Consider the following 22169-nt stretch of genomic DNA (forward strand, 5'->3'; position numbering starts at 1 on the left):
ATAAGGTTTCTAAACAGTCACAAAATTGGATTTGTGTATAGGACAATAAGATTTTCTTCCTAGAAAAAGAGAAGAAACGCATTGCTTTTGAATAGCTATTTGAGTATTCTTTGTCAGGAATAGATTGAGATTGTGTTTTCAGGAAAAACAGCTGCATTAGAAAGAAATCGCTGTCAAATCTTGATTTTTGTGGTATGCTTCTAGATTTGCTGATCAGGAAGTGAGGTCCCTAGCTGTGACCTGGATTGAGGCTATTAGTGATGATGAGCTAACAGATCTTCTTCCACAGTTTGTGCAGGTGAGTTTTTTACGAGGTTACCTACCCTCCTTACCCTCTCCCCAGTTTGTATGAGTAGGGACTTTGCTAAGGGATCCCCTTTCTGTTTTGATTAAAAGTACTTTTGTTGTGTGGGAATGTTGAGGTGTATTGCATTTGGATTTAGTGTGAATTTTTTCCACTATTATCAGCTGCCCTACTAAAATACTAACTATATATATATATACCTGGATTTTTAATTCTCGGGTTTTAATTCTCAGAACAAACCAGACTTGAACTTTTCTTTGATTTTTTTTTTTTTTAATTGGCCTTTTAAACATAGCTAATGAATGTTATTCCCAGGTCTGTACTTTTCTGCTTGATTTCATTAATTTCACCTAAGTTAATTCATCTGTTTCATTTTTATCAGTATCACCTTTCATCCTTGATTTATATAGTTTATCTTTTGATAATTTTATCCTAACAACGTAGTATGGGTTTGACCACTAGTGATTCTTATTTTTCTTTGCATGTAGGCTTTGAAATATGAAATTTACTTGAACAGTTCATTAGTGCGCTTCCTTCTGTCCAGGGCATTGGGAAATATACAGATAGCACACAATTTATATTGGTAAGATTTAAATTTTCTTAAGTACTTTATTTCTGTCTCTGTTATTTACAGAGATGACACTCAAAGTCTAAACTGTATGCTCGGACTATTTACTGTTGATACCAGCTGTTTCATTGAAGTCATTATTATAAAGAAGCTAAATTTTTATGTCTTTAGAAATAAAACCAGAAAATAACAAAACCCTCTATTACAAAATTATTTGGCATGTTAGAGCTCTATAATAATGACTGAGTTTTTACTTGCTTATATAGCTTAAAATTAATTCCTGGATACCAAAAATTGAACTTGTTAAATTGATTTTGAGAGACATTAATCTGTTTCTCAGAAGTGGCTGACATCAATATTTTGCTGTATTAGGCTCCTCAAGGATGCCCTGCATGATGCACAGTTTGGTGCCCGATATGAACATGTTTTGGGTGCTCTCCTCTCAGTAGGAGGAAAAGGACTCAGAGAAGAACTTCTGAAGCAGGCAAAACTTGTACAGCTTTTAGGAGGAGTGGCAGAAAAAGTAAGGCAGGCTAGTGGATCAGCCAGACAGGTATGTACCCATAGAGGGAACATAAATATTTTGATGTTAAAGGATCTTTACAGTGCTGACAAGTTGTTGTTGTTTTTTTTTTAATATTTGTTTATTTATTTGGTTGGTTGTGCCGGGTCTTAGTTGTGGTTCGTGGGCTCCGTAGTTGCGGCACGTGGGCTCCTTAGTTATGGCAAGCTGGCTTCTTAGTTGCAGCTCACCAGCTCCTTAGTTGTGGCGCACAGGCTCCTTAGTTGCAGTATGCGAACTTTTAGTTGCGGCATGGGTGTGGGATCTAGTTCCCTGAGCAGGGATCGAACCCAGGCCCCCTGCATTGGGAGCCTGGAGTCTTAACCACTGTGCGCCACCAGGGAAGTCCCGGTTGTTATTCTTTTTCAATAGACATCCAATAGAACTCTAACACACTTATGCTGTTTTGGGCAGATTGAATTCAACAGTTGCTTAAAACATGTCGGAAAAGATTTTATATCCTAACTCAGTTCCCTTTCATTTCCATGCTTATTAATTCCTTTCTGATCAAAATTGTTCTCTTGAGTTTCTTTTTCACGATTTTGCTTTTTAACATTTTTGTAATTGTAAAGGTAATAGAAGTATGAATTGATGCTAATGTTTAAGAAGTCCAAATGAATAAGTTTATGGATTAAAAAATTAGGACTTTTCCAGTTTCATTTTCTCCCTGTAGGTATCTTGTTCACAGTTTGCTTTATGTCCTGCTTGGTCATTTTATATGACTTTACACATATATACATGTATATATACAAATGTTTGGAGTTAAAAAAAATTTTTTATAGAAACGTATGTTATTTTTTAACTAGACTTCATTATTTTAACCACTTTAAGGAGTACAGTCCATTGGCTGTTATTGATAGTACATTCACAGTGTTGTGCAACCACCATCACTGTCTAATTCCAGAATATTTTCATCACAACAGAAAGCAATCCTGCACCCACTAACCCTTTACTTCTTATTCCCCTCTCCTCCCAGGTCCTGGTGAGAACTAATCTGCTTTCTGTCTCTATGGACTTACCTATTCTGGACATTTCATATAAATGGAATCATGCAACATGTGGCCTTTTGTGTCTGATTTCACTTAACCTAATGTTTTCAAGGTTCATCCATATTTTAGCATGTGTATTTATGGCTGAACAATGTCCCATTGTATAGATAATACCATATTTTGTTTATCCATTCATCAGTTGGTGGACATTGGGCTTGTTTCTATTATTTGACCACTAATGAATAGTGCTGCTATAAATTTTTGTGTATAAGTTTTTGTTTGAACATGTTTTCACTTTACCTAGGAGTAGAATTAGTGTATCATATAGTAATTCTATGTTTTTTGAAACTGTTACCCGAAGTAGCTGCACCATTTTATAATTCCAGTATAATACTAGTAATGTATGAGGATTCCAGTTTCTCCGTATCACCACCAAAATTTGTTATTTTCCATTTTTTTAAACTGTAGTCATCCTAGTGGATGTGAAGTAGTATCTGTAGTATCTCATGGTGGTTTTGATTTGCATTTCCCTAATGACTAATGATTTGGGGCACATTTTCATGTGTTTGTTGGCCATTTGTATATCTTCTTTGGAGAAATTTCTTTTCTAAGTCCTTTTTAATTGGTTTGTCTTTTTGTTGTTGAATTGTTGGAGTTCTTTATGTATTCTAGATACTAGACCCCTATCAGATGTACTGTTTGCAAATATTTTCTCCCATTCTGTGTATCATCTTTCTATTTCCTTCATAATGTCCTTTGATGCACAAAACTTTTACATTTTATGGTCTAACTTATTTTTTTGTTGTTGTTGCTTGTGCTTTTACTAGCGTGTCCAAGAATTTGTTGTCAAATAGAAGGTCACAATGAGGTACACCTTTGTTTTCTTCTAGGAGTTTTATAGGTTCACTCTTAAAAAGTGTTTGATCCATTTTGAGTTTCTTTTTTTTTTTTAATATTCTATGAGTTAAGGGTCCAACTTCATTCTTTTACATGTGGTTATCCAGTTGTTGCTGCACCATTTGCTGAAGAGACTATTCTTTCCTGTTGAATGATCTTGGCACCCTAGTTGAAAATCAGTTGACCATAGTTATATGGGTTTATTTCTGGACTCTGAATTCTATTCCATTGATTTGTATGCCCCTCCTTATGCTATACTGTTTTCATTACCATAGCTTTGTAGTAGGTTTTGAAATCAGGAATTTGAGTCCTCCAACTTCTACTTTTTCAAGATTGTTTTGGCTGTTTGGAAGTCCCTTACAATTCTATGTGAATTTTAGTATCAGCCTGCCCATTTCTGCAATAAAGGCAGTTGGAGTTTTGATAAAGATTGTGTTGAATCTGTAGATCGATTTGGGAAATGTTGCAGTCTTAATAATATTAAGTCTTACAGTTCATGAACATGGGATATCTTTTCATTTATTTAGATCTTTAATTTCTTTCAGCAATGATTTTTTTTTTGTAAATTGCTTTTTTCTTTTTTACTTTATGTTGGAGAATTCATGTAAGTACATATAGTTACACTTCATGTTTCTTAATGAGTACATGGTATTACATGGTATTACAAGGTATCTTAGCATAAATTATGAACTATTACCTCTATGTAGGTTGTTTATACATTTTTCTTTTCCCAGACAGTTCTGTGATGAATTTTAATATATAAGTGTTTGCCCCTTTGCTAGTATTTTTTTTCCTTTTTTTTAAAACATCTTTATTGGAGTATAATTGCTTTACATTGCTGTGTTAGTTTCTGCTGTATAACAGAGTGAATCAGCTATACATATACATATATCCCCATATCCCCTCCCTCTTGCGTCTCCCTCCCACCCTCCCTATCCCACCCCTCTAGGTGGTCACAAAGCACTGTGCTGATCTCCCTGTGCTATGCAGCTGCTTCCCACTAGTGCTAGTATTTCTTCATAGGATATTCCTACAGATGAAATAATTGAATCAAGAGCTTTGTATATTTTTAGTTATAATAGTTTATATTAGATTGCAATAACAAAACAAAACTTACCAGTATACACCTCCCTCCCCACCAGTAGATTATGAAAGTATCTGTTTCCCACCTTGTTGCCAGCACTGGATGTTATCTTAAATTTTTTGTCTCTTAGATAAAAATTGGCGTCTCGTTATTGCTTAATTTCTATTTGTTAGTGAGTATTAACTAATATGTTAAATATGACCCTATGTAATTCCCCCCTATGTTTATAGCCTTTGCTATAATTTTAATTATTATAGTAAAAATAAACTCTCTTTAGCAACTTTTTTGACCATTTGACAATTGGGCATTTAAAAAATGGGGTCCATATCATATTTATGTTGTCATATAAAAAGGTCTTCATTTTCATTATGTACTTAACAGTATCGGTTTCTTTTCATAGGTTGTCCTCCAAAGGAGTATGGAACGAGTACAGTCCTTTTTTCTAAGAAATAAATGCCGTCTCCCTCTCAATCCAAGTCTTGTGGCAAAAGAATTAAATATTAAGGTGACATAGAATGCTTATAAGTTCATATTATATTTTCAAATAATGTGTAGGAAGAAGGCAAATGGGCAGGTATGCTTAAGGCAAATGCAGATAATATCTGCATAGGTTGGTTATAAGTACTTATGGATGTATGTTTGTGTAAGATCCATATTTATCTCAGTATATTCTTATCTAATCACCATTCCTGAAAGAAAAAGCAGTGTAAAATTATTTACTGCCTTGAAATTATTTTTTGCTATGGTGTAATAGCTGCATATGTTGTAATTCCAGTGGTAAAAGTACCCAGTCACAGGTAGGCAGTTTTTTTCCTCTCTTGTGAATGGCCAGGTGGAGTCTTCCAAGGTTTATAACACTTCTTAGAGTCATCAAAAAGTAGTTGTAATCATCAAAATTGAGTTAACTATATTTTTAATTGGGCTAATAGTAACACAAATAGTGGATTTTTCTCTAACATGAGTTCAGCAAAAGCAGCCAATTAATTCATCCATTAGTGTCTGTGATTTTGAAAGTCTAGGGTACAACTATCCATAAAGGAGTCTTACATTTAATTTTTTTAAATTGACATATGGCTACTCTTCATTGAAATACTGGGTTGGCCAAAAAGTTCATTTGGTTTTTTTCCGTACGATGGCTCTAGTAGCACTTAGTTGTCTTTAACTTCATGTGAAACAATTTTCTTAGATTGTATTGTGACAGCTGTCATATCAGCGAGCATTTAAAAAAAAAACATCAAAATTGGTGAATTTTTGTGTAGCCATTTTAATATTGAAGATGGAAGAAAAACAACATTTTTGGCATATTATGCTTTATTATTTCAAGAAAGGTAAAAACACAACTGAAATGCAAAAAGAGATTTATGTGGCGTATGGAGAAGGTGCTGTGACTGATAGAACGTGTCAAAAGTGGTTTGTAAAGTTTCGTGCTAGAGATTCTCGCTGGATGATGCTACATGGTCGGGTAGACCAGTTGAAGTCGATAGCGATCAAATCAAGACTGTAATTGAGAACAATCAACGTTCTACCACGTGGGAGATAGCCGACATACTCAAAATATCCAAATCAAGCGTTGAAAATCATTTGCACCAGCCTGGTTATGTTCATTGCTTTGATGTTTGGGTTCCACCTAAGTTAAGTGAAAAAAATCTTCTTTTTTTTAGTAGATGCATTTATTTATTTACTTTTTTTTGGCTGCATTGGATCTTCGTTGCTGCACGTGGGCTTTCTCTAGTTGTGGTGAGCAGGGGCTGCTCTTCGTTGTGGTGTGCAGCTTCTTGTTGCAGTGGCTTCTCTTGTTGCAGAGCACGGGCTCTAGGTGCGCGGACTCAGTAGTTGTGGCTTGTGGGCTCTAGAGCACAGGCTCAGTAGTTGTGGTGCACGGGCTTAGTTGCTCCGCAGCATGTGGGATCTTCCTGGACCAGGGTTCGAACCTGTGTTCCCTGCATTGGCAGGCAGATTCTTAACCACTGTGCCACCAGGGAAGTCCGAAAAAAATCCCTGACTGTATTTCCGCATGCAATTCTCTGCTTAAACGTAATGAAAATGTTTCTTTTTTTTTTTCCTGACAAAAAAATCATTTATAACCTCCCCATGCACATAAAATGACTGGATACACTTTGGTTTATATGCTTTCAGGCTTTTTCTAGTTACATGAACTATGTTTTTATAAAAATAAGCCCTTACTATATGAACTATTTTGTAACTTACTTTTTTAAAACTTTAATTAAATTAATTTATTTTTACACAGTAGGTTCTTATTATCTGTTTTATACATATTAGTGTATATATGTCAATCCCCATTTCCCAATTTGTTTTTTGAAAACAAATTGTGACAGGAGATGAAAAGTGGATACTGTACAATAATGTGGAATGGAAGAGATTGTGGGGTAAGCAAAATGAACCACCACAAACCACACCAAGGGCCAGTCTTCATCCAAAGAAGGTGATGTTGTATATATGGTGGGATTGGAAGGGAGTCCTCTGTTATGAGCTCCTTCTGGAAAACCAAATGATTAATTCCAGTAAGTACTACTCCCAATTAGACCAACTGAAAGTGGTACTCGACGAAAAGCATCCAGAATTAGTCAACAGAAAATGCATAATCTTCCATCAGGATTATACAAGACCGCATGTTTCTTTGATGACCAGGCAAAAACTGTTACAGCTTGGCTGGGAAGTTCGCACTCATCCGCCATATTCACCAGACATTGCACCTTCAGATTTCCATTTATTTCAGTCTTTACAAAATTCTCTGAGTGGAAAAAATTTCAATTCCCTGGAAGACTGTAAAAGGCACCTGGGGGCTTCCCTGGTGGCACAGTGGTTTAGAATCCGCCTGCCAATACAGGGGACACAGGTTTGAGCCCTGGTTTGGGAAGATCCCACATGCCACAGAGCAACTAAGCCCGTGTGCTACAACTACTGAGCTTGTGCTCTAGAACCCGCAATCCACAACTACTGAGCCCGAGTGCCACAACTACTGAAGCCGGTGCGTTGAGCCTGTGCTCCGCAACAAGAGAAGCCACCGCAGTGAGAAGCCCACGCACTACAACGAAGAGTAGCCCCCACTCACTGCAAGTAGAGAAAGCCTGCGCACAACGCAGCCAAAAATAAAATAAATAAATTTATATTTAAAAAATATTGTATTAAAAAAAGGCACCTGGAACAGTTCTTTGCTCAAGAAGATAAAAAGTTTTGGGGAGATGGAATTATATAGTTGCCTGAAAAATGGCAGAAGGTGGTGGAACAAAATGGTGAATGTGTTGTTCAAAAAGTTCTTGGTGAAAATGAAAAATGTGTCTTTTGTCTTTACTTAAAAACCGAAGGAGGGCTTCCCTGGTGGCGCAGTGGTTGAGAGTCTGCCTGCTAATGCAGGGGACACGGGTTTGAGCCTTGGTCTGGGAAGATCCCACATGCCGCGGAGCAGCTGGGCCCGTGAGCCACAACTACTGAGCCTGCGCGTCTGGAGCCTGTGCTCCGCAACAAAAGAGGCCGCGATAGTGAGAGGCCCGCGCATCCCGATGAAGAGTGTCCCCCACTTGCCACAACTAGAGAGGGCACTCGCACAGAAATGAAGACCCAACACAGCCCAAAATAAATAAATTAATTAAAAAAAAAATCAGCAAGTAGCTCATTCTCATTAAAAAACAAACAAAAAAACCGAAGGAACTTTTTGGCCAACTCAATATAAGAGTGGGTGCTTGAGCTGTATAATTCTGTCACTGGAGGTGGTGGGGGGTTACATTTACCCCTTGGATTTTGTTTGCTGTTTCCTTTAAATTGCTCTCGCTCTCTTAAATTAGTTTTTTAGCCAGTTTAATTTTAATATTAGACTTGATCTTTGCTAATGAAATTGTTCAATTTAGTGTCACTATTTGATCCCATGGCTAATTATCAATTTTACTAGTACCATGAATAGAAGTAGAGATCTCATTCCAAATCTTACTGATTTAGAGGAAAGGTAAGCATATACAAAATTTTGTGCTTTGTTGAAGGATTATAACACTTTTAAAGTGTCATAATATTTCAAATTTTTAATGGTTTTTGTCTCAAGTTTTTAAGGTATTGCTTCTCTGCTTAGACAATGTGTTATGTTTAAGTTTCAAAAAGTATCTTTATATACCTCTTATCTGCCAGATAATCTAAGAAGCAGCTCACGTGCGTTATTTCATTTGCCCTAATTCAAAGGAAAAAATGAAAGGAGAAATGCCTTGGACAAAAAAAAATTTTTTTTAAGTTTTTATTTCAGTGTTATCATTCTAATGCTTAACATATTGTATTTGTAGTCATGTTCCTTCTTCAGTTCTAATGCTGTGCCCCTGAAAGTCACAATGGTGAATGCTGATCCAATGGGGGAAGAAATTAATGTCATGTTTAAGGTGAGCAGAGAAAGGTGATTTTGTTTTTTGGTAATTTAAAAATTCTTTTCTCAAATTCCTTTTTCAAAATTGCAACAGTAATTTTGTTTATTTAGAATTTAATTAAATTGAATAACTGTGAAAAATTATTACTGAGATAAACTGTTCCCAAATGGATTTGGTAATAAATGCAACTCTGGGCTAGAGCTGCTGTATATGGCCATGCTAGTTAAGTGTTAGTACATCATAGCTCTAGGTAATGCCTTTCACCTGGAGGTGAAATGGTATGCCCTAGAGACGTGCAGGGCAATATTGCAAAACTATGAGAGGGGCACTCTTTTTGGAAACGTGTAACTTACCTGTGGGAAGCAGCAGGAGTAGAGTACTTTAGAGTAATCTATTACCAGTCAAAGTTCTGTGTGTTGTGATCACAATTAGTATTACTTTTAAGAAAGAATGGAGAGTTTTAGTTAATTCAGTGAGTTCATTTAGTGGAGGTTCATCAAGATAGCTTCTCTTGAACCACCTTTGATATGTCTATAGCAAGTTCCCATATACTCAGATCTGGTTTTAGATTCCATTTTATTGTGTTGATGTATTTGCCTTTTCCTAAAACAGTATCATCTGTTTGAATACAGTAATTTTATATGTTGTAATATTTGTTAAGGCAAATCACCTCTTTTTTTCCATAATTTTCTTGGCCAGTCTCAAAAATGTATTCATCATTATGTGTTTTAAACTTATCCAATTTAAAAAGAAAATGAAAACTTGATGTGATCCAGTTAGAATTCATTTGGGGAGAGCTAACTTTTTTTTAAGTAAACTTTTAATTTGAGATCATTGTATACTGAAGTTTGCAGTTCACTGTAGTTCATTTTAAGAAATTACACAGAAATCCTATATACCCTTTACTCAGTTTCCCCCAATGGTAACATCTTGCAAAACTGTTCTACAATATTGCAGTTAGGATGTTGACATTGATACAGTCAAGATATGAAATATTTCGATCAACACAAAGATCTTCCATATTGCCCTTTTAAAAAATTGAACATAATTCACATACCATAAAACCCAGCCTTTTAAAGTGTACAGATCAGGAAACTGAGACATGAAGAGGTTAAGTAACTTTCTCTAGAATGCTGCAGAAGAATAAAAATGTGGTTCTGTTCATCTTATTCTTTCTTTACTCTTTTCACTATTCCCTCTTCCCCACCACCCCCCTTTTATTATATGTCACCTATTAAGTCTTTTGGAAATGTACAAGTTTCATTTTGTTTCCTTGATTTCAAGGTTGGTGAAGATCTTCGGCAAGATATGTTAGCTTTACAAATGATAAAGATTATGGACAAGATCTGGCTTAAAGAAGGGCTAGATCTGAGGATGGTAATTTTCAAATGTCTCTCAACTGGCAGAGATCGAGGTAAATATGTTAGCTATGTCTTATTTTATTCCTTGAATTTAGCTCAGAGTGCACCTGCTCTAAGGGTCCTGGTGCTGGTACACTATGATCTCAGCCTTATCACTTTCCTTTCATAGGTAAGGATGTGCAGACTTTATCTTGTCAAAACGAAATCAGGTCAGGGACTTCCCTGGTGGTGCAGTGGTTAAGATTCCAGGCTTCCACTGCAGGGGGCATAGGATACGTCCCTCGTCGGGGAAGTTCTGTGTGCCGCGCGGTATGGCCAAAAAAGGGAAATCAAGTCAGTTTAAGAATTCTTGCTGGTTTTATATAGTAACTCAATGAGTAGCCCTAATAAATGCTTGCATGACAATAAGTTTTATAAGATGGAAGTCACTTTATCAAGCAAGATTCCTCATTCATCAACAAGAGCCTACCATTTCACTGGATTAGTTTTTCTGTCACTATACTTATTTCATGTAGTTGAACTCTTCTTTCTTCTTATGGAATTCTATGTAACTCTGTAGGCAGTCAACTCCCTCTTTTTTTTATGTTGTTTCTAATGATTGAGTGCTTACTTTGTGATTTGCCCTGTGCTAAAGCTTTTCACTCGTGTTATCTCACTGTGTCGTTATTTTTCAAATGAAAAATCACATTCACATCCTCTGTGAAGTTGTTTTTTTTTTTTTGCGGTACGCGGCCTCACTGCTGTGGCTTCTCTGGTCACGGAGCACAGGCTCCGGATGCGCAGGCCCAGCAGCCACGGCCCACGGGCCCAGCTGCTCCGCGGCATGTGGGATCCTCCTGGACCGGCGCACAAACCCGCATCCCCTGCATCGGCAGGTGGACTCCCAACCACTGCGCCACCAGGGAAGCCCCTTTGTGAAGTTTTTAACAAACACCTTAGTCTATAGTAATCCTCCCTTCTCCAGACTCAGCAGTTGTCTTTAATACTTACCAGACATTGCGTCATCTCTGCTGGATTGATTTTAAGTTCCCTCAGGGGGTGGTAGTACTTTGTATATTTATGAACGTTTATCCACTGTTTTGTACACAGTAATTTCTACATGTGTATGTTTGATAATGAAATTAGAAATTTGTATATTAAAAATTTGATTAAACATACTCATAGAATCAAGATGCAGGTATTCATTGAAAAAGGATGTCACCGTGAACTATAAACCAGATAATGTAACCAAAACAACACAAAGGATCCAAATGAGTTCACTCTGCCATGTGTGACCAGTCTACTAGGATTACAGCCTGACCCTGCATGCTTTCTTTTGGGATGGCCTGGAGGACTTGGCCTTCTTGGTTATTTCCAGTCCTTTCTTCAAAGCAGGTCTCTGTGTCTGTATCTTTTATTTTGATAACAGTGCATCTCCTTGATTTGTTAAAATATATAAAACTAATTTTTAAAATATATAAAAAATATATGCACATAGTAAAATATCCACATAGCATGTAATAGAATAAATTGGAATGTAAATCTTAGTTTTCTCCCACACCTCCTAGGCAGCCTGCTCTCAAAATATAACTGCTTACATAGCTTTCTGAGACTATTTTTTTATTCTTTTTTAAAAATTGTTTTTGGCCACACCACACGGCACACGGGATCTTAGTTCCCCAACCAGCGATCGAACCCGTGCCCCCTGCAGTGGAAATGCAGAGTCCTAACCACTGGACCACCAGGGAATTCCCTTTCTGAGACTATTTTGTATATATTCCAACATGCATAATACTTTCTTTTAAACAAAAGGTACAGTTCTCTATGTGGATTTTGTCTTTAAAAACATATTTTTGAGATTTTTCTACCTAAGCACAGCATTTACATTTCAGTAAGGAAGACAAAACATGTACTTGAGACTCAAACATATCACAAAGACAATCTTCATTTGTTCTTCCCTTTGAAAGGGCTTAATGTACTCTGAAACACTCTTATATTGCGCAAGTACATGACTAGAGAAAGCTTTTTGTGCAAAATGGGACAGCATATATCTTGTAAGTAACTTTATTGATGAGGTCAGTATTATCTAGTTTGCAATTAAAGTTGTTATTCTTATTCTTTGTGTGGGTAGCACATGGATGTACAGACAAAGTCTGAAATAGTCAAATTCAGTTTTATATCTTGGGTACTTTTTTTTTTTTTGTGGTATGCGGGCCTCTCACTGTTGTGGCCTCTCCCGTTGCGGAGCACAGGCTCTGGACGCGCAGGCTCAGCGGCCATGGCTCACGGGCCTAGCTGCTCCACGGTATGTGGGATCTTCCCGGACCGAGGCACGAGCCCGTGTCCCCTGCATCAGCAGGCGGACTCTCAACCACTGTGCCACCAGGGAAGCCCTATATCTTGGGTACTTATGAAAATAAAAAATAATTTTGATTTCTCACATTTTCTAGCATGGGCTGCCAGAGTTGACTTTTTTTTTAAATGTTGGTTGTTAGCTGGTATCTTATGTCATACATCAAAAGCTATAAATTTGGGGGGGGAGACATTTTCATATATCTTAATGTTTTGTTTTTAAAGGCATGGTGGAGCTAGTTCCTGCTTCAGATACCCTCAGGAAAATCCAAGTGGAATATGGTGTGACTGGATCCTTTAAAGATAAACCACTTGCAGAGTGGCTGAGGAAATACAATCCCTCTGAAGAGGAATATGAAAAGGTGATTAGCTAGTCTCTGTATTCTAAATTACTGTCAAAAATGTGTTACATAGGTCTTAAGTGCTTTCATTTTCCAGCTCTGGTGACTAGTCATTTAGTTTAAGTTGTGAATTTTTCTCAGTTTTAATGAGATCCTAGTTTATGTCAAATCATTAATGTATCGTATTTACAGATAGATACGTACAAATGCTATCTGTTGACCTATGAAAGTAAAGTAGAGGAATTTTGTTCTTTGTTGGTCTTTTACACTATTTAAGAGCTCTCCCTTTTCTTAATTCTTCGTGGTTTGGGGAAAGAAGCTAATATTTGTTTACAGTAATATTGGCTCTGTGATTCTGAATAAGTTATTTGACCCAAAATAATTGTCAAGTAACATACTTTGAATGGCTTTCATGCACTTGGCTCTTCTGTGTGCTTTGCTAAATAAGAGGGAATATAACATAGTGGAATCTCATTGCCTGGGTTTGAATCTTGGCTCTGCTACTTAACAGTGATGTGATCTTGGGCAAATAATCTTTCTGTTTTTGTTTCTCTCATACGTAAAATAGCAGTAATAATAGTATTTACATCATTGTTTTGTTGTGGCATTTTAAATGAGTTTAATATGTACATACGCACACACATATACTCTGGTGTGTGTGTAGAAAGAGACTAGTGCAATGCCTGGTTTTGTGATAAGTACTATGTAAACATATGCTGTTATCGTCATCATCATCATCACCACTAAAGATTTCTAGGGGGTTATGGAATAAAATTAATCACATGGACCTGTAGAGCCACATGACTGTTCCGTTCAGAAATGTAGTATCTTGAGAATAAACTAAATGCATTTGCTGTAGTATTTGCTTTACAAATACTCATTGTATGCAACTTGTATCCTTCTTTGTGATATTATATTATTAATTTAATCCCCAGGACAGGCAGGACTAAAGTGAAAGAAGGTCTTCCAGCTTTGAGAAACTTGCAGATGACACATAAGGAGTCACTAAATGGACAGCAAGACACATTCATTATATTATTGGATGTTTAAAGATATAAGCTTACTTTCTTTACACATGCCATTCCTACAAGCCAAAAAAGGGGAAAAAATATTCCTTTATTTAGATTAATCTTTGTCCCAATGTTACCACTTGTGGTAAGTAGCAGAGTCTGTGAAGAGCAGGGTTCCACAAACATGATGCTTAAAAGACGGTCAAAGGCAGAGTGTACCCTAAGTAGGGACTGACAGGATCTCTACCTGTTTGTTGAAAGACAAAAGCTAGAGAGAAGGGGCAATAACCACCTTTAGAAGGGTGTTTGCTTTTGAAAAACTGGCTTCTGCTACCATAACCCAGTTTAAGCTATTGAGAAAGTGGATTATAATAGTGTTTTCAACGAGTGATAAATTACTTTAATCTTTGTTACCCTGCCTCCTTTAAAAATAATCTTTTTCCTAAGATAATTTTGTATCTTTATTATAGGCTTCTGAGAATTTTATCTATTCTTGTGCTGGATGCTGTGTAGCCACCTATGTTTTAGGTATCTGTGATCGACACAATGACAATATAATGCTTCGAAGCACAGGACACATGTTTCACATTGACTTTGGAAAGTTTTTGGGCCACGCACAGATGTTTGGTAGCTTCAAAAGGTACTAATATTGTTATTATTGCTAAAGAAAATAGAGGCACTTCCTATTTCACAAGTTAATGTCCCCAACTATTACATATAAAATAAGCTACAAGGATATACTTGTACACATATAAAATAAGCTACAAGGATATACAACACAGGGAATATAGCCAGTTTTATAACTATAAATGGAGTGTAATCTTTAAAAATTGTGAATCACTATATTATACATGTAACATATAATATTGTATATCAACTACAATTTTAAAAAATCAACTTCAAAAAAAACCAAGTTAATGCCCCAAACTTTGCTTTTTTTCTTGCTGTTCTTTGCCTTGTAGCTCCCTTTGAGCGTAACTAGGGATGAAAAAGGCTCTAAAAGATGACTTTACCATGTAACAGAAAGAATGAGTATGTGTGTGTAACCTTTGAAATGAGTTAAGGTGTATTTTATTTTATCTAGTTAGTGGTACCTATTAGAAATGTTCCCATTTATATAACGGCAACGAGTACAAATTTTTTCTCTATATTTGTTTGTAACTAATATTTGATCTCTGTTTGGCTGTGGGTGGATTGATAAATATCACCTCGGAAATATATATAAATTCTACCTAAATAATGAGATTATATGATGGCTTTCCTGGGGAAATGTGAATTTTTAAGAATTATGCAAATTCAGAACTGCCTGATACTAAGTTACCCACTTAGAAACTGCTATGGCTCAGATAGCTTTAGTTCAATAGCCATGTAATAGCAATAGCACTTATTTGAATATCTTCTGTAAATAATATTTTGTATGTACTTTCTTTTTAAATAGGGATCGGGCTCCTTTTGTGCTGACCTCTGATATGGCATATGTCATTAATGGGGGTGAGAAGCCCACCATTCGTTTCCAGTTGTTTGTGGACCTCTGCTGTCAAGCCTACAACTTGATAAGAAAGCAAACAAACCTCTTTCTTAACCTGCTTTCACTGGTAACTCTGTTCTTTACAAGCATTTAATTAATTTTAAATGAATGGTTCTGTGTTTCAGTATCTAAAAATAGATATTTTGTGATTTTTGGAATATAATCTATTGTAGTTTCAAGTGTCATATTATTACCGAAATATTTTAAAATTGCTGCCATGTGAAATATGCCAGACACCATTTATATAAAATAAAAAAATAAGTCACTAGATAGAGTGGGTACCCTGGGGATGAGCAGTAATAGTAACTGGAAGGGACCCTGAGAGTATCATCTGGGATGCTGGTAAATGTTTTATGTCTTAATCTGGATGTATTCAAATTTTGGACATTCATTAAGCTGTGCTTTTAAGATTTCCGTGCTTTTCTGGTTGTATATTAAGTAAAAACAAACCAAAAAAAACCCCTATGATTATTGTGACTGAAATTGATGTAGAAACAGAGGACTGCACAAAAGACCTGGATTTCACAGCGTTTATTCCATAAACTGGCTGTGACTTGCAACAATTGATCTTCTTGGCCAAGATTTTTCTTATTTATGAGAGAATCAGTCCCTAAAACACTAACAGACTCTTTAAAACTGTGATTGTTTTGGTTTGTTTGCTTTATTTCTGATTACTTGGCCAGCTTTTAGGGAGGGGTGAGGAACAGACTTTTAAAAAATTTAACTCACAAACCTTTTATCCTTTCTAAAGATGATTCCTTCAGGGTTACCAGAACTTACAAGTATTCAAGATTTGAAATATGTTAGAGATGCACTTCAACCCCAAACTACAGATGCAGAAGCTACAATTTTCTTTACTAGGTAAGGTATATTTAAGTATATTAGAGAAGGCACACACTGTTTAACCTTGATTTGTTTTCCTTAGTTTAAACAAATGCTATATATCAAAATTCTGATTTATAGGAAAAAATTGTGATTCACAGTACTAGCAAATAGGTTTATCAAAAGTTTATTTACTGAATAAATGTGAAGCATCGGCAATAGCACTTTAAAAAATACATTTATTTCAGGAATTCCCTGGAAGTCCAGTGGTTAGGACTCGGTGCTTTCACTGCAGTGGCCTGGGTTCAATCCCTGGTTGGGGAACTAAGATCCAGCAAGCCGTGTGGCGCGGCCAAAAAAAAAAAAATTTACTTCTCTCAAAATATCATCTTGGGGGCTTCCCTGGTGCCGCAGTGGTTGGGAGTCCGCCTGCCGATGCAGGGGACACAGGTTCGTGCCCCGGTCCGGGAGGATCCCACATGCCGCGGAGCGGCTGGGCCTGTGAGCCATGGCCACTGAGCCTGCGCGTCCGGAGCCTGTGCTCCGCAACGGGAGAGGCCACAACAGTGAGAGGCCCGTGTACCGCAAAAAAAAAAAAAAAAATCATCTTGGGGCTTCGCTGGTGGCGCAGTGGTTGAGAGTCCGCCTGCCAATGCAGGGGACGCGGGTTCATGCCCCAGTCCGGGAAGATCCCACATGCCGCGGAGCGGCTGGGCCTGTGAGTCATGGTCTCTGAGCCTGCGCATCCGGAGCCTGTGCTCCGCAATGGGAGAGGCCACAACAGTGAGAGGCCCGCGTACCGGGGGGGGGAAAAAAAGATCTCAAGTTTTATTTAGTATATGATTTCAATTCTAAACATCCCATTTATGAATCATTTCTGCAAAACATATTTTCTACAGTATCACATACAAGGTTTTTTTCTAAAATGATATCTCTACTAATGTATTTTTCAGGATTCTGCCATAACAATTTTCATGGATACCATAAGTGCTTAAAACAGTGAACTCTGGGTCACTGCTGTAGTAAATTGTTGTTATATGATGTAGTACTTGAAACACATGTACCAACAAGTGGCATTTGAACTTGTGATTATTACTTAAGAAGCAGATCTTCCTGGCAAATATGTTCTAAAGGTCTGGTGACCAGGTTGGTCACAGACCAGTGGTACCACATCATTAAACGCCACAGCAGGGAGGAGCACATGAGCTCATATTCTTTTCTTTCCTTTTTCTCTTGCCTTCTTCCTCTCAGTGGAGAAGAGGTAGAAAACACTGGACTGGACTTCCCTAGTCTCAAGAGTCTGGGCTGAATTGAATTGAAGGAAGCTGACTTTTATATAGCCTTCCAAACTAATCCTGATAATTTAGGTATTGATGGGTTTTGTTTTGTTTTTTTGAGATTTGTTGGCTCCCCTGGGCAAAACTATAAAGCAGGCATGTAAGTATTAGTCGGCTTGACCTGCCATAACAATACACCATAAACAAGGTGGCTTAAACAAAGGAAATTAGTCTTCTCATTGTTCTGGAGCCTGGGAAGTCCAAGATCAAGGTGCCAGCCTATTTGCTTCCTGGTGAGGGTTCAAGCTTGAAGATGAAGGAGGGAGGAGAAGAAAACGGAGGAAGAAAGTCATTCTTATAAGGACACTAACTCCATAAAGGCCCTGTGGGGTTGGGGCTTTAACATTTGAATTTTGAGGGACACAAACATTCAGTTCCATAGCAAGGCAAAAATCTTTGTGTGAGGTTCCCTGACCTTTACTTTTTGACTGTCTTTTTGATTCTCATTCCTTGACAAAGTGAGAATCTACTCAATATTTTTAAATGAATAAAAGTGTTTTTCATCTTTTATTGTTAAAATAATTGAGAATGTTTTCTTATGAACTTTAATGTTAACACATTGTCTGATTATCTCGTAGGCTGATTGAATCAAGTTTGGGAAGCATTGCCACAAAGTTTAACTTCTTCATTCACAACCTTGCTCAGTTGCGTTTTTCTGGTCTTCCTTCCAATGATGAGCCCATCCTTTCATTTTCACCCAAAACATACTCCTTTAGACAAGATGGTCGAATCAAAGAAGTCTCTGTTTTCACTTACCATAAGAAGTACAACCCAGATAAACATTATGTAAGTTTGGTTCTGTATCTGTAGACACTCATGCGTGCATTATTTTTGTCCTTTCCTACTTACTTCACGGATTCTGCTAAAGTTCAAGCATTTGTTCTTTTCATACTTCTTTCTTCCATGGATGGTCCAAAAATTAATAAGTATACTTGGAGCATCCCTAATTGTTTTTTGGTGTTTATTTCTTGGTAAATTTGCTCCAGAAGCATGAAGGACAAACGATACTCTTCTTTTCAGAGACAAGACTGAAAGGGTGGTGCTATTTTGCTTTTCTCCTTCCTTATCTTCGTTTTTAATTTCAAAGGTAAACCTTGCTCAGTGTAACAAACTCAACCAATATAGAAGCACGTAAAGTAAAAATCTAAGTTCTCATTCCACTCTCCAGGGATGATTATAAAACATGCACATAAAGTTGGGTTTTTTGAACAAAAACAGGATCTTTAGTGTGCTCCCCCCGCCCCAAATAGTATAGCATTATCATCTTTTTTGCTGTTATTTTTGTGCTAATATTTTTGTTGGATAACTTTACAGCACTGTCAGCCTTTAAATTTTTGACAAATTGCTAGATTTTAAAAGTGACTTCACTATTTTGATTTTTACCTATTCTTAGTAAATTTTTATGTTTACTGAGTATTTTAGGTTACCATTTAACTGAATAGTCCATTCTTTCCCCCCAATGATTTATAATGCCACCTTTAAATAAAGTAAGTTTGTATCCCTGCATTTATTTCTGGTCTTCTGCAGATATAGCTGACTCTCTGTGCACCAGCATTTTACTCTTTAAGTACTTTATAATATGTTGATAGTGTAAATATCCAGTAAGACATGTTTTCCCCCATCTCCCAGTCGCCCTAAGTTTTGCCTTCTCATTTGCTCTCATAAATGAATTAACTTAATATTTTCACTGAAAATGCACTACACTTACAAATTTGGAAGGACATTTATATTTAACCCTAGAAATAGAATGACTTTCACATTCCAGTTCTTATTTATTTAGACAATAGTTAAGGTTACTCTTAGAATGTAGTTAGATATGCTATAAATACCTTGACTTTTATATTTGCTGTTTCCTGTTGGTGACATATATATTGCAAAGTGAAAAGCACTTGGTACATATAATGGTCAAGCTGAAAACTGTCTATCAAGAAAGGTTATATTATAAATCTAATGTGTCAGGGGTGTGATTTCTTTTCAGATTTACGTAGTCCGAATTTTGAGGGAAGGACAGCTTGAGCCATCATTTGTGTTCCGGACATTTGACGAGTTTCAGGAACTTCACAATAAGCTCAGTATTATTTTTCCACTTTGGAAGTTACCAGGGTATGTTCTCATCCTTGTACATTAATCTTGTTTTATAGGAAACAATTTCTTTATTACCAAGTTTAGGTCAAAAGCTTTGTGTTAAGCTAGTGTAAGATACTGTACTATGGACCGTGTGCAGCTAATTTTCCTTTGTATCACAAGAGCCTGACACAGTACTAGACATAAGGAACTGAGTTTTTCTTGAATGAATGATTAAGATCTTAAACTTAAAATATGTTTAAGTTTACATGTTTGTGTAAATTTCTAGCTTTCTAAATCACTGCAGGAATAATCTATTACGGCCATATTGAGCTCCTCTGAAAAACAATAAACTGAGATACTGATCACTAATCAAAATGTTAGTGTTTAGGTTTGTATTTGATACCCTTTGGAAACCTTCAATTTTTAAGGTAGCTAATGACCAGTAGATGTCCTGTGTTGAATTGCTCCCATTCTTCTCAAGATTAGATTTTGAAAATGAGGCAGCAAAGTGGGTATCAGAGTTTATTTCCATGTGCAGTCTCATTTCACCACTGCCACCAAAATAAGCAGAGTTAAGATGAACTTGATTTGAGCCCTGTGGCATTTGTGGATTTTACTGGTATCAATGATAGCTGTGGCTGATTGCATAATGATTATTTTGGAGGATAAGGTCTGCAAATTTGTGAATGATTAATCTTGAGTAGAAATAAGTAGGAAATAAGTAATACATATGCATATTAGCAATGTACATTTTGTACCAAGGTCATAAAAGGATAATATATACTTGAACTGTTTCGTCTCTAGTACTTGGAAAAGAAATCCAAAAATAACTTTATAGTGAATTAAGACTCCACTTTGTATTTAAGTGTATAAAAGAATATTTCTAAGTATTATACTTGATTCTATAAATACTCCAAGATGAAATAATTTAAATTCCACTCCTTTTTTTCTTTTGTAGCTTTCCTAATAGGATGGTTCTAGGGAGAACACACATAAAAGATGTAGCAGCCAAAAGAAAAATTGAGTTAAACAGTTATTTACAGAGTTTGATGAGTGCTTCAACGGATGTAGCAGAGGTGACTATCCTAACTGAAAAATAATAACATACTTTTTTCTGTGCTGCATAGTATTTAAATTAATGAGTCTTTTTTTTTCCTCTTCCACCTTAGTGTGATCTTGTTTGTACATTTTTCCACCCTTTACTTCGTGATGAGAAAGCTGAAGGAGTAGCTAGGTCTGCCGGTGAGAATATTTTTCTCTTTATTGATAATTCATGACTTCCCTATGACCTGCAAGTCTGTAACTTCTCGATGGATGTGGTAGAGTGACAGTGGGTTAGTGTCTGTAAACAGTGAGAATGAGAGGAGGGTATTCTTTCTAAGCCAGTTGATTTCTGGCTAAACATAATTTTCCTAATGGAGTGTGATTACTAAAGAAGTGTGTATCAATGTTCTACCAGGTTCTTACCTTCTTTTCTCCAACATGTGATGGTCCTGGAATTAGAGCAAAAACTTTTGTTGCAGCTTGAACCACTGCAAGCAACATAAAATAAAGATGAACATATTTATATTTTCAGATGCAGGTTCCTTCAGTCCTACTCCAGGCCAAATAGGAGGAGCAGTGAAATTATCTCTCTCTTACCGAAATGGCACTCTTTTCATCATGGTGATGCACATCAAAGATCTTGTGAGTGATTACAAATAATGATGATTGTAGAGGAAACCTATACCTTGGTAGGAAACATTACTGTTAAGGGAATGCTTTTCTTTATAGGTTACTGAAGATGGGGCTGACCCAAATCCATATGTCAAGACATACCTACTTCCAGATACCCACAAAACATCCAAACGTAAAACCAAAATTTCACGAAAAACTAGGAATCCGACATTCAATGAAATGGTAAGTTAAAATCATTTCTAAAAATTTCCTAGACTTGTTGTTTTAAGATTTTTAATTTTAAGCACTTTAAATTAAAATTTTTTAGCTATCAGTAGCTGAACTATTTATTGTACTAGTAAGGCAAACCACTAGCAGTCCAATGGTGTTTAACAAAATGATGCAGAATTGAACCTTTGATCATAGATCCTTAGGCTTTAAAAAGATCTTAGGGGCCATTATTCAACTACCCTTCTAGTGCTTAAACCCTTTCAAAAAGTGGATGTCTAATCTGTGCTGAAATACTTCCAGGCCATCCAGTTTGTTTTGGGCAGCTCCAACTCTTAGATCATTTTCTTTACTGAGCTGAAATCTTCACTCCCTCTAGTTTGCACCTGTATGTCTCAGTTGTACCTCTTGAAACCACACAAATGCTCTGTTCTTCCTTCTACATGGCAGCCCTTGAGATAACTGAAGTTCAAATGCCCTTCCTCTTTATTCTGTTGAAACATCTTCAGGACCTTCACCTTGGTTTGATAGGAGGTAGTTTCAAAATCATCCTCCTTCTAATTTGTCTTAGTCTGTCAACAACTCTTGCAAAATAGAGTGATCTGAACTGAAAGCAGTAAGCGAAACATCAGCTGAACAGTGGGGAGCAGAACTGTGACTTTGCTGAGCCACTCATGGTCAACTTATAAATTTACTAATCTATTAAAATGCGCTAACCCT

General features: G+C 36.6%; 1 protein-coding gene across 9 annotated transcripts in view; it reads left to right on the forward strand.

The window, feature by feature from the left end:
* The window catches only part of PIK3C2A (phosphatidylinositol-4-phosphate 3-kinase catalytic subunit type 2 alpha), a 105053-nt gene that overhangs the window by 78802 nt on the left and 4082 nt on the right, over positions 1–22169 (forward strand). For all 9 annotated transcript variants that reach the window (XR_003434520.1, XR_003434519.1, XM_027115283.1 and 6 more), the window contains 16 exons: positions 205–298; positions 793–887; positions 1245–1425; positions 4805–4909; positions 8691–8783; positions 10053–10182; positions 12686–12822; positions 14282–14451; positions 15250–15406; positions 16091–16200; positions 18077–18284; positions 19477–19601; positions 20524–20641; positions 20735–20807; positions 21142–21251; positions 21339–21464. Coding sequence is in view for 7 of the 9 variants with exons in the window: in XM_027115283.1 (XP_026971084.1) it covers positions 205–298; positions 793–887; positions 1245–1425; positions 4805–4909; positions 8691–8783; positions 10053–10182; positions 12686–12822; positions 14282–14451; positions 15250–15406; positions 16091–16200; positions 18077–18284; positions 19477–19601; positions 20524–20641; positions 20735–20807; positions 21142–21251; positions 21339–21464 (2032 nt within the window). In the remaining 2 variants the exon portion in view is untranslated. The remainder of the gene's footprint in view (positions 1–204; positions 299–792; positions 888–1244; positions 1426–4804; positions 4910–8690; positions 8784–10052; positions 10183–12685; positions 12823–14281; positions 14452–15249; positions 15407–16090; positions 16201–18076; positions 18285–19476; positions 19602–20523; positions 20642–20734; positions 20808–21141; positions 21252–21338; positions 21465–22169) is intronic.

Source organism: Aethalodelphis obliquidens, unplaced genomic scaffold (assembly GCF_003676395.1).
Source record: "Aethalodelphis obliquidens isolate GAN/ISIS:26980383/991018 unplaced genomic scaffold, ASM367639v1 scaffold14, whole genome shotgun sequence".
Classification (NCBI taxonomy): domain Eukaryota; kingdom Metazoa; phylum Chordata; class Mammalia; order Artiodactyla; family Delphinidae; genus Aethalodelphis; species Aethalodelphis obliquidens.